We start from the raw sequence: 12717 nt of genomic DNA, 5'->3' as shown, positions 1-12717 counted from the left end.
TTCCTTTTAATTTGTATTAGTTGTGTAAGAGACTTTTTTTTAGTGTGCAAGTAATTAGGTTACAGTCTTGGTTAAATGAACATAGAACGGTTAAAAATATGAACATAAGGTAGAAGGGAAACAAATTGAAATAAATGTCTTTATAAAAGCTGTTTGCTGGAGGAGGAGATTACAAAAAAAGAGTCAAGCTAACTTAAATAAATTTCGGAGAGTAACAAAGATGCTTTGAACAGGTGGTTTCTTCTTTTACAATTCCTGTAATTTAAAATTATTTTAGCCACAAATTCATATGATAAAATAAGATTTGCAAAGTACCATTTGTAGTATGTGCATTGCACTCTGTGGCATGCAGTGCCAAAATTGAAATGATTCAATACTGAATTATTCAGATGGAATATTGCAGCACCACCAATCTGCTCTCAGATGCAATGAATCCAGATCTGATTATGAATAATTATTTAAATACAGAATATAGTATGGTTAATCCATATTTTTTCAAAAATGATTAATCAAAATTAAAATACAGTGCGAGTGTTGATTTATCAGGACATAAATCCTGATTTATCATGTCCTCTCCTCCACCACCACTCCAGCCCCAGCTGTCCCCTATCCCACCTCCCTGGCTGCGTCAAGCCCTGAGCTATTCCCCTCTCTCTCTTCCGTCTCCCCTCCCCCCGCGTGCTCTCCCTGCGCTCGGGCCCCATGCTCTCCCCTTGGCCCCTGGGGGAGGGGAAGCCCCTTGACAGGCCCCACACTCCCATTAGGAGGAGAAGAGTGAGGCCCAGACTGGAGGGCCACAATTTAAAACTCCAGCAGCCACCTGCCACATGGTGGTCGGCTGCTGGAATTTTAAAATGAGATGATCTGGCGGCAGTGAGGCCCGTAGGGGGAGTAGTCCCTTTCCTGCAGCAGTGCTTTCCAATGCCCCATCCCGCCATGGGCCTCACCACTGGCCACCCCTCCGTGCCACTGGAGCAGCGCAATGTAGAACTCCACATGGTGGCTGCTGATGGTACAGCCAGCTCCGTCTCTGGGGCAAGGTATCCCCCAGTTCAGGCCCACCCTGCAGTGGGCCTCTCTGCCTGTCCTCCCCCCCCCCCCCCCCCGCCGCTGCTGGAGTGCCTCAATTTTTCTCCTTTCCTCCCCCAATCCTCCCCACACTAGATCACCAGCAGCAGCTTACCTTTAGTGTTGCTGCTGCTTGGGAGCCATAGGTTGCCAATCCCTGCTGGGTTGGGGGGGGAGGCAGGTGGCTGAGTGGGGAGGGGCTATGGGACACAGAGTGACATGATTTTATACACACACACACAGCCGGTCTCCGAGTTACGAACGCGTTACGGACCAAACGCTTGGCCATAACTCGGAGTGGTCGTAACTCCGAACCCATTGAGTTATACTGCAACCGTGCTATTCGTAAGTGCGGACCACTTTGGTCGTGAGTGCGGATGGTTATAAGTCGGGGTGGCCATAAGTTGGGGACCGGCTGTATACACACAAATCTTTTTGTGTTCGCATACGTATTTTTTCATTTTATGTTTGAGGAAATATTTTAAACATTTTAAAAAACCCTTTTTTTAAATTTAGCGCTCTTCCTCACTGTTCTTTCATTTGTTCTAGTGAAATAGTCACAATCTCGTATTTTCTCTTTCACGTGTGGTGACAGCATCTTAGGTGTTGGCCACTCTCGAATATTTAAAGTAAACAACAGTTTAAATATATTATTATTTATTAAATAACAGTTCTTGGTCTTGTTCGGGATCCCTTTTATGGTGCTTTTGAGATTAGCTGCTGTACATTCCCAGTGGTGGTAGAGTAGAAGGAAGGCTTCAGGTGCTGATGCCTCAGTGTAGACGTGTTGGCTACATCTACACTGGCAGCTTCTTGTGCAAAAACTCTTCCAGAAGAGAGCGTCTACACTGGCATGTGCTTTTGCGCAAGAGTGTCCATGGCAGTGTAGATGCTCTCTTCCGCAAGAAAGCTCTGATGGCCATTTTAACCATAGGGTAGTCTTGTGCAAGAAATTCATGTTGCCTGTCTACACTGGCCTCTTCTGGAAGAGCTCTTGTGCTAGAGGGCTTCTTCCTGAGAGGGAGCATCAGAGTTCTCGCGCAAGAAGCCCTGATTTTCTACAGTACAACATCAGTTTACTTGTGCAAGAACACATGGCCAGTGTAGACACAGCCATTGAGTGCCCACACAGCCTGATCCTCTCTAATTAAACCCTCTCCATCAAAATACTTTCCCCCTACCCCCATGCACATCCTAACAACCCCTTGTCTTGGTATGTTCCAGGCTGCAGCTCCATGATAAGTTGAAGGGGCAAAGAATAGTGGCTATGTAAGGGTGTGCGAGGTGTACACAGATGACATCAGAATGAGTGGCCATGGGGAAAGAGATGATCAGAAGAGGTATAGAGAGGAAAACTGGAGTTTCATCTGAGGTGAACCTGGGGAGGGGAAGCAGACTAGAGAAGCTGAATTCTGATGAATCACCTGCAGTTGATGCTATGCAAACATATGGATACTCAGTCCCTGTCTCAAAGGGCTTATGATCTAAGGTCTGGATCCTTCATGAAGTCATTGGGGCTCTCCGTGGACACAGGACACAGCAGACACAATTGTATTTTGGTTTTTTTTTATTAATGGAGATTGCCTATCTTCTAGAACTGGAAGGGACCTTGAAAGGTCATTGAGTCCGGTCCCCTGCCTTCACAGCAGGACCAAGTACCATCCCTGACAAATTTTTGCCCTAAATCCCTAAATGGTCTCCGCAAGGATTGAACTCACAACCCTGGTCTGAGGACAAGTAACACCAGTAGAATGCTGGGGATACAATCAAATGTATATTATTTTATATTTATTATTATGCATGTTTTTATTATTATAACCTCCTCTGACTATCTAGCATTACATCTGACTTTGTGTTTCTACTGTTATCTTATTTGTGCTTTGCAGCAACAAGACATCATTGTATGGCAAAAGTCTTTGCTTTTGGTTCAGATCAGAAAAAGAGTGGTAGCTCGCATTTGTTATTGCTGTTCTGTTGTTCATATCTGTTTCACCCTCTCCCTTCCCCCTCTCTTCCCCCCCCCCCCACACACACAAACACACTGTATCAAATTCAGTGCTTTCAAAAATATTGGGAGTGAAATGTGTTTTATATTTTTAAGGAATGTGCAATCAGACCAGATGACAGTTATCTTTTTCCAAATGTTGACTGGCTAATAGGAAATCATTCAGATGAGCTAACACCGTGGATACCTGTAATTGCAGCCAGGTATGGAAGAAAGTTTCTGCTGCACTTTATTATATGCATATCCTGGGATAACTGCCCCTGTGTTCATGAAATGATGTAGTGGTCTGTAATCTCACTGAAGGACTGGGTGAGGTTGATGATTAACAGTGATTGCTGCTCACCAGTCACTTACTCCTGTGGGTATCCCTTTTTGAGCTTTCTCATCATTGCAGAAAGCCACAGTGGCATAGCATTACACCAGTTTTTGTGACCCAAGAAATCTAACTAGATTTTATTCTTAGATTTAGGTCCTAATCCTGCAGGCACTTGTTATTGCGTCTAATGCTTACCACCTTGAACTGTCCCACTGACTACATTCAGTAGCAAAGTTTGCAGTAGCAAAGTTTGTATTAAATTAAACTGGGGTGATAAATCTCTCTAGAGAGCAAACATTCAAAATAACCAGTGACTCTTTCACTCAGAGAAACACTGAAGGAGGAACATATTAATATTATTTAACATGTCACTCCATTAAAATTATTGTTTATTCCTTGAATCTGAGGAGCAGTATTGACGATGTTTAATCTAGCCACTTAATAAAATTAGCCTTCTATAATTATTATTCAATAGCCAATAATCCTTTTTGCAGGTCTTCCTATTCTTGTTGCTACTTTGTACTGCCTTGTTGCTTCTATGATTTCCATGGAAAATATAACCGAAGGCAAAGCCAGAAGACACAGTACAGAGAATATCTTGATTTTGTTACACAAGTAGGATTCGTATGCGGCTTCAGTGTGGAAGAAGATTGCCTTAGAATTCCCTCAACAAAAAGGGTAATTTCTCATGACATTTTAAAATGTGGCTAGCTATTTATAGCATACACATGATTGTTCATTATGTTTGTACTGGAGGAACAGGCCACAACAGATTAGTACATAATTGCCGACAATATTTTTTTATACACAAGCTAAAAACATTCATCTGTCTCCTGTATGGTTTGTCATGTCCCACTTAATGTTACAACAAGGGACTTAAAGGCTTTCATTTCATAGCGCTACATAATCATATGCATATTAGTGGAGTGAAAAAAATTATTAGATGTCTGCTTTTCCCATGAAGTCTCACAGTTTTGTCCTGTAGCAATTAAGTTGTTTGTCTCTTGCTGTGCTCCATAAAATTCATATGGTAAAGTAGCAGACTCATTTTGGGTCCTGATCCTGCAAATAGCCTTTTGGGTAGGGACTGTCTTTTTGTTCTAGAATACAGGGGCCTGCTCCATGACTGGGCTCCTGTGTGCTGACACAATACAAATCATAAAATCATAGAGATACTATGGAAGAGCCCTCAGGAGGTCATTGAGTCCAGCCACCTGCCCAAAGCAGGACCAACCCCAACTAAATCATTCCAGATAGGGCTTTGTCAAGCCAGGACTTAAAAACCACTAGGGATGGAGATTCCACCACCTCCCTGGGTAACCCATTCCAGTGCTTCACCACCCTCCTACTGAAATAATTTTTCCCTAATGTAACCCCTCCTGTTGGCTAGCCCAGTGTGAGGTTATTCAGCATAGGGGAAGCTTGTGACTTCTTACACCACTGTGAGGGGAGGGCTAGGCCTGAGGCTGCTTGGTGTGCTCTGCGTTGTGTATGTGTGAGTGCACCTCAGACCAGACCCACTCCAACAAATCACCAGGAACAGGCTTTATTCTGTAAAAAACATAGAACAGGAAAACAGTTCAGCAGCCCCTTCTCTCATCATGCAGCCTGTGTGCTGCTTTTAGCACAGTCCTTGCTGAGACCCTGCTGGGGGCAGAGGGCACCTCCTGGAAGGAACCAGGAAGTTCTCCCAACATGCCGCAGTTTGTAGTCCACAACTTGTAGTTCCTAGGGCTGCTGCTGAAACACACTGGACTTTGGGCTACACCTAATATCCAACCTAGACCTCCCCATGCCATGCGTCACTACTGAGAACAGCCTCTCTCCATCCTCTTTGGAACCCCCAGCTTCAGGTAGTAAAAGGCTGCTGTCAAATCCCCCCTCAGTCTTCTCTTCTGAAGACTAAACAAGCCCAAATCCCACAACCTCTCCTCGCAGGTCATGTGCTCCAGCTCTGTAATCATGTTGGTTAGGGATGTTAAAATTAGATTAATGAACTAATGATTATTCGATTAGTCAATAGGAGCACTTTTGCTTTGAAATGTAGCAAGAGCCCCATCATAGTGTGTGAGGGGAATATAGAGAATGTCTTTCTCCTCAGTCGGGGTCCTTGTCACTTGTGTGTGGCCCCTGACTGATTTTTTTCTGTTGGTCAGTGGCCCACAGTCCCTAAATCATCATGAACACCTTTGATGCAGTATAAATAGTAACTGTATTGATTTTTTTGCTAAACTAGGTATGCCTCATTGGGAAGTCCAGAACATACCCACCTATGCAAGAGGATCAATTTGATGAACAGAGAACACAGTATATTAACAACCGCCAGTCCTGCAATGGAGTCTCATCAGACAAAACAGTTGGATCTAATCAATGTGACAACCACCATGTTGTAAACTCTGTCACTGACCAAGCATCAGAGTCAGTGTGTGCTGAAAATGAAACAAAGACAGATGGTGGCAGGGTCTGGTTATCTGGATTTCAACCTAGAGAAAAAGTAGAACAAGTCAGGAATTGTGCTTCTCTCCCACGGGATTTTGTAGATGTTGTGGTTTTGAGTGTGGCAAGCTTACTGTTAAATGCAACCCAAGAGAAATTTGATGTATGCTTGAACACCTGGAATAAAGGAGGTAAGATTGTTTTTTAATATGCAGTTGATATGGCATATAACAGAGCTACTAAAATGGGCAGCTTTGCCACTGCTGATACATAGTAGGGATGTTAAATATTGAGTAATTAAATAGTCATGTATTCAGTAGTCCCCAGTAGAGGCAGCAGCATGAGATGCTAGGCAGGAGCCAGTCTGCAAGAGGAGCCAGTTTAAAAACCAGCACCCCACACAGATGGCCTGCCGGCCACTCCATGCTGCTGTCTCTGATGCAGAGGCAGCAGCACAGGGTGGCAGCAGCCCCTATCCATGGACAAAGGCTGCTCTGGGATGAGGGGAAGGGGCGAGGAGGATGCTGCAAAGAAGCCTCTGTCTCTGGCTGCTCCCCTCCCGTTTGCTGTCTCTGATACAGAGGCAGCAAGGTGGGGGGGGGGGGAGGGAAATATGTGTAGTTGACAAGATTAACCCATAAACCTTGGCAACCTTTCAAAAGTTATGTGCCGAGATTTACTTTATTTGATTCCATTTATGGATGGGCGTACCCCCAGACCGAGTCTCTGTGGGTCCAAACTCCCACCAGCATTGTGCATGTGCAGGGTCCTTAGCCCCACCACCGCTGGGCATGGCACAGCCTAAACCTGTTGCTGGGGAAGGGCGCCACCCACACAAACCAATATGAAGCCTGCTTTGGTGGATGCCCAGCGGCGGATGGGATTTTTCCATGGCGTGGGGCAAGGCGGCCCTCCTCCATGTGTAGTTCTGTGGCCTGCATGGTGGGGATGTGAGTTTTCTTTCTTCATCTCTCTGTCTGTCCCCACCCTGGAGCTGCTACTGCTGCTCCCCACTAGGGTTGCGAGATGGTTTAACCAAAACTACAAAGCCCCCCCTCCAAGAAAAAACACTGTTGAGAAAAAAGGGGGAGACCAAAGTTGCTGTTCGGGGAAAAAAAAAAAAAAAAAAGGACCCTAACAATTATTAAGAGGCTTGGGGGCAGGGCTGGTTGCTGAGTGTCATAGGGTTGCTGAGCGTCATAGGGTTGCCAACTGTCCAGTATTTTTGCTTCCTGGCAGGGAAAAAAAAAATCAGAAAATGTCAGACATTTTAGGTGTCTGGTATTTTCTGATGGATTTTACCGGACAGGAGGTGAAAATTCTGGACTCTCTGGGTCAATACCAGACACCTGGCAATCCTGCTCCCCACGTGCCACTCAAAATCATTTTGCGTGCCACTTATGGCACGTGCCCTATGTTGCCAACCCCTGGTTAATGGTATAGTCGACTACACATTGACATTCTTAGCAGTACTTTTCATTGTATTTCCAACAGCAAATATGCAGAAGTCTCTTTACTGTTGTAATCCTTGTACTTGGCATGCTGGTGTTAACTACTTGCAAAGTGATTTGCAAAAATTTCTTTGCTAACTTCCTTAGATCCCATCCCATTTTAATTTTTGTAATCTGTATTCACACTCTTATTTTTTTTATCATTTGCTAGATTATTTTTTCACACAAAAATACTGGATGAGAGACTGTATTTTTATTTTCTTTTTTAAAGTATAACTCAATTTACACTTCATTGTTGAAAATTTTAAGGCTACTTTTTGAAATCTTGTCTACAAATGCTTATATCTATTTCTTAGAATGTTTTTTGAGACAGTCCTGCATGACATTCTCTCACACAGACTAGGGAAATGTGCTTGAGATTAAATTGCTAACATGTGGGTGCAGCACTGGTGGAAAGATTCTACACAAAGGATAGTTTTAATGGTTCACTGTCAAACTGGGAGGCGAGGAGGGGAATGTATCTAGTGGGGTTCTGTTGGGTTTGTCCTGGGTGTTCAATATTTTCATTAATGACTTGGATAATGGAATGGAGAATGTGCTTATAAAATGCACAATTACAAAATGGGGAATAACTGGCGGGGTGGGTGGTAGCACTGCTGAAAAGCTCTGGTGGTTATAATGGATCGATAATTGAGTAGCACTCAACAACCGAATGCAGTTGCTAAGCAGGCTAATATTCTGGAAGCGAACAACAGGAGTGTCTTACGTAAAACACAGCAGGGAAATGTTGGACTCGGTACTGGTGAGGTGTCAGCTGAAATAGTGTGTTCAGGTCTGAGTGCTACATTTTAGGAAGATATGGACAAACTGGCGAGAGTCCAGAGGCGAGGAAAGGTTAAAAAATGGTGCATGTTAAGTCTTGAGGAAAGAACTTTGGTGGATGTTCTGACCATGGCCTCCAAATGTGATAAGGCTGTTATAGACAGGACAGTGATCAATTGTACTTCGAGCCCACTGGAGAGGGTACAAGAAGTAATGGCCATAATCTGTGGCATGGGAGATTTAGTTTGTACATTGGAAAGGTTTTTTGACTGTAAGGATAGGTAAGTACAGGAAAAGGCTTTCAAGGGAGGTTGTGGAATCTCTATCGCTGTATATTTTTAAGAACAGATTGGACAAACACTTGTTATTAATGGTAGAGCTTTATTTGATCCTGCTTCATTGCAGGGAGCTGGCTTTGACCTCCTGAGATCCCTTCCAGCCCTGCTTCTGTGATTCTGTGAAATGGTTACAATTCTCAAAATGCGACAATCAGAATTTGAATGCTTAGTTCCTGAGCAGGGGAGAGGAAAAGAAGGTGCTGATTATTATTCTAAAAATGATGGTTTTCACTGTTGGTGTTCTCTCCCCCGGTCATTTATTTGTTGGGGTTCCACCCACAGTCTTTTGTCATCTTCTATAATTGGAAACTCTTTGGGAGCTGAGTTTTATTACAAATGTGTGTAGTGCCTCGAACAATAGTCTGTAGGAGCTACTGCAGTACAAAAGCTGTGGAATAGGAAAGTGTGTGGATTCATGTCACTTATGGGAATTCACACTATGAACCCTGGAAAACAACCGGCAAAACATTTCTGCCATTCTGGAGACAGACAACATAAAATGACTCCTAAAACATCCTTCAGCTTCCTCTGACTGCACTGCTAGCCTACAATTTGGCAGTGTATAGTTTCTGCTTGCTATTCTGATCCACTGGTCAGTTGGCATTGCTTTTTTAATGGCTGTATTGTTGTTGTTCGCTGCAGAAAGTCTTTCCTTGAGGGAAGTAGCAGAACATTTAGACAAAGAGACTTTGAAGAGATTAAAGAATGAATATGGAGGACTGCAGACATTGCTCAAGAACAATCATCAGGTGTTTGAAGGTAAAAAATAGTGAGATTTTCATTGATCATCCCTCATTTATATTTTTCTAACTTGGCTTACGTATAATTTAAACATTACTCAATGAGCTCTTCTGATTACTGAGTAAATATCCTTGTTGAGCAGAATTTTCCTTATATTTACTCCTATTCTGTTTCTTTAAAAGTCATTTGTAGATCTTTCCTTTGAAGGGTAGGGCAGAATAAGATTGATGCCTTGCTAATCGGCCAGTTGGTAGTGCATATGGCATGCTTCCCCATACAGACCGTTTCCTTCTGGTTCTCATATTATTGCAGCAGGAATTCTAAGCACAAGGCTACAGTTTGACTAGATTGGAGAAAACCTTTTCCCTGCCCCTACAACGGTCAAAGTGTAGAAGGAAGTCAGTTGCAAAGTAAGAAAGTCTTCTGCAGCATTTCATTATGACTTAGCACTACAGAGAAAAATGCCAACATAAGACAGCTGGTCTACACAAGAGCCTCTAATTACCTGAGACTTGACAGATTTACACAGGCTGCAGCAGCTTGGCAAAATAGTAATCTACTAGCAAAATAATTTTTTTTTAACGTTCTGTTGATTTTTTTCAGTTTTCTTTTTGCTGCTGTCACTGTAGGATGTTTTTTGCAGCATTGATGTCTAGCAGCAGAATAATACTACTTAACTAACATTTTTCAAAAGTTTGGTGCATAGATCTGTATAAAGTTGGTGTTTTTATAAAGAGTTTTCAGTTCCTGGGTCCAGCAATGCCACATTAGCAGAAATATGGGCATCAACTGTCACTGGACAATTGTGCAGTGAAACAGCAGGTACCAGTGGAAAGGTTGTAAGTTGCCAGAATATGTGTATCTTTGTTTTAAAGATAGGGAGTGAGTGGAAGTGAGAGGAAATGAGTAGATGCATAGTAGTCTCAAGTAATAATATGAAAGCCTAGATAATGTTACATCTACACAATGAGTTTCTATGATTTTAGTCCTTGCACTGAAAAGTGTTAATGTCACAGTGTTGATAAACATTTGTGCCTTCTAATGCTATTGTTTGTGGAACTGTGAGACCATCATTAGGAAAAGTACTAGAGTTAACAAGATGGAGATGGGTTAGAGTTAATACCCACTGAGAAGAGTGAAGGCACACAGTGTGAAAGAAAGGAGGGGAATATCTTTTTTTTCTTCTTCTTCTTCTTTCCCCATTTCTCAGTTGGGGGCCATATCAGTGAGGGTTTTGAGTTTTATTTTTTTCCTCCTTCTCACTTAGGGGCCAGGTCAATGAGGTTTTTCTTTTTTGCTTACTTGTGTGTGGCCCCTACCAGATTTTTCTGAGGATCAGTGGCCCTAACTTAAAAAAAATTCCCCACCCCACCTAGTCAGTTGAACTAGGGCATAGAAATTCAAACGATGCTATGCCCATAAAGCAATAGATTAATGTATTTGTAGAACCCTGGAGATCTGCACATATCCTCAGACCCATCTTTGTGTACTGTCATTCTGATGCAGATACAAATTTTATAACTACATGCCAGGTGTTTTGAAGCCAAGAGTTATCACTACAGGGCTAACTCTGTCTCTTGTTTGGGTTGGGCTGTCCCAACATTTGTGTACTATCTATGCCATTTAAAGACAAGGATGTTACTTTCTGGTATCTGCAGCTCTTTGAGAGGTACATCTATATTCCTACACACAGTGTTTTATTATTTATATCAGGGCTACTCAACGTTGTAAGCCACAATGATACTCTCAGCACATGCTGAGGGACGCAACTTAAGTGTGGTTGCATATACATGCAAATAGCTTCTTTTACACTGACCAGCATGAATACAAAGATTAAGGCAAAACTACACAACACACAGGCCCCATTTAAGTCAGTTCTGCTGATATTAATAAAATGCAACATTTACCCGATTTCTACCCTTATGACAGCACTTTTAATGAGCAATGAAAGTCCAGGAATTTAACTATTAAAATGCATATAAACAGATGACCATTATATTGACTACTTTTTTGTTTTGGCTCTCATCCGTGGGCCAAGTGTTGAGCTCCATATGAACCCAAACAGCAAAGAAATGGGCTGTGGGCCATGTATTGAGTAGCCCTGACTTGTACAGTTGTGTATTTGCTATATCCTGTGAAATCATTTAGATCCTATTTCTGACTACTATCTGTAATCAGATCTGTTCAACACAGACTGCAAATAGTGCCCTAAAACTGTTCTATATAACAGTGAATTCTCCAGTAAGTAGGAACATATATAGGCTCCAAAGAAGATTTAATATACCCTCTCAATTGTATACATTTTTCTACTCCCATGCAAGTATCTACCCAGTGCATTTTAGTTTTTCATGAAAAAACCATTTGTATTCACAGATGACTAGTATAGTCCTATTGATATTGTTATAATGATTTGTGTGTGGGGTTTTTTTTTGTTTGTTTGTTTTTTAACCCCTCAGTTCTAAATGGAAGAGTTTGTTTTCGTGACTGGAGAGAAGAGAAACTATCAAAGCGAACCAAGCCAGAAGTAAAACGAAGATTTTCTGCAGACGCTTTTAAAACACGTCTCTGTTGGTTTTTCATTCACCATCCTGATGGCTGTTGTCTGACTTCTGAATCTTGTCCATATGCTCATGGGACTGAGGAGCTGAGGCAATCTCAGATTATGAAAAAGAAAAAACAGCCACAATAAAGTACTGCAGGTTCCACTTAAACAGCACAAATTAATGGATTTCCACTTAATTTTATGGACTTCTGAATGCAAGAAGGATGTATTGAAATCAAATATCTTATTTAGATGTATGTTGTATTGATCCTGTTTCTTATAAATCCCTTTCTGATTTCAAGTGATTTTTTTTTCTTTTTGTTTAGGGATTTTTATGGACAATTTTGAAAATGTTGACATCCATATGAAAATGTCCATTTATTTATTTTTGGTAACTGTCTGAAAATATAGGATTTTATATTTTCAAAGCAGCTGTGGTCTGACTCTTCATGAATTTTTATTATGTTTTGTTCAAACATAAAAGTAAAACCAGCCTTTAAAATCTCAGCACAGTCTTCAAATCTTTGATTGATTGTCTGTACAGTGATGTATTCGCATCCCCAGCCTGTCAGTCATTTTGCTTGACAATCTGCTTAAGGCTGCCTTTTCTGATGTGAACCAAAAGACACTCAGGTATCCTAAATAGTTCACTGGTAAAAGGAAAGGGGATATTAGGAAGTGAGAAATATGGCCTGTCCTTCTCTGAGAGAAGCTGAGGGGAGCTCTCATTCCTTTCTTTGATTTGGGGAAGCACCCCCTCTCTCCTTGCTGGTGTACTGATGGTCTACCTCCCACATTTCAATCTACGATAACTGCTGCAGGTTTTGCTTTTAAAGTGTAAAATGGTGAATTCTTTGTGTAGTATTAGGGAACCAATATGGAGGACTCAAAAGCGTTTGTTTGGGAAAAAGCTGGCCTTCTCCGCCAAGAACAGGTTAATTAGAATTAGGTTATCATTAAACACACTTTGTGCTGACTTCTCAGATGGGACAAGATTT

General features: G+C 42.0%; 1 protein-coding gene across 2 annotated transcripts in view; it reads left to right on the top strand.

Annotated features, from left to right (window-relative positions):
- TRMT44 (tRNA methyltransferase 44 homolog) overlaps window positions 1-12226 on the top strand; it is a 30833-nt gene extending 18607 nt beyond the window's left edge. For both annotated transcript variants that reach the window (XM_089777789.1, XM_014576097.4), the window contains 5 exons: window positions 3170-3276; window positions 3884-4067; window positions 5626-6016; window positions 9079-9195; window positions 11634-12226. In XM_089777789.1, the coding sequence (XP_089633915.1) occupies window positions 3170-3276; window positions 3884-4067; window positions 5626-6016; window positions 9079-9195; window positions 11634-11866 (1032 nt within the window). In that variant the 3' untranslated portion in view covers window positions 11867-12226. The remainder of the gene's footprint in view (window positions 1-3169; window positions 3277-3883; window positions 4068-5625; window positions 6017-9078; window positions 9196-11633) is intronic.
- Window positions 12227-12717: the final 491 nt, after the last annotated feature.

This window comes from Pelodiscus sinensis, chromosome 4 (assembly GCF_052426305.1).
Source record: "Pelodiscus sinensis isolate ZL-2025 chromosome 4, ASM5242630v1, whole genome shotgun sequence".
In the NCBI taxonomy this organism is placed as follows: domain Eukaryota; kingdom Metazoa; phylum Chordata; order Testudines; family Trionychidae; genus Pelodiscus; species Pelodiscus sinensis.
This window is presented reverse-complemented; position numbering and strand designations above follow the sequence as displayed.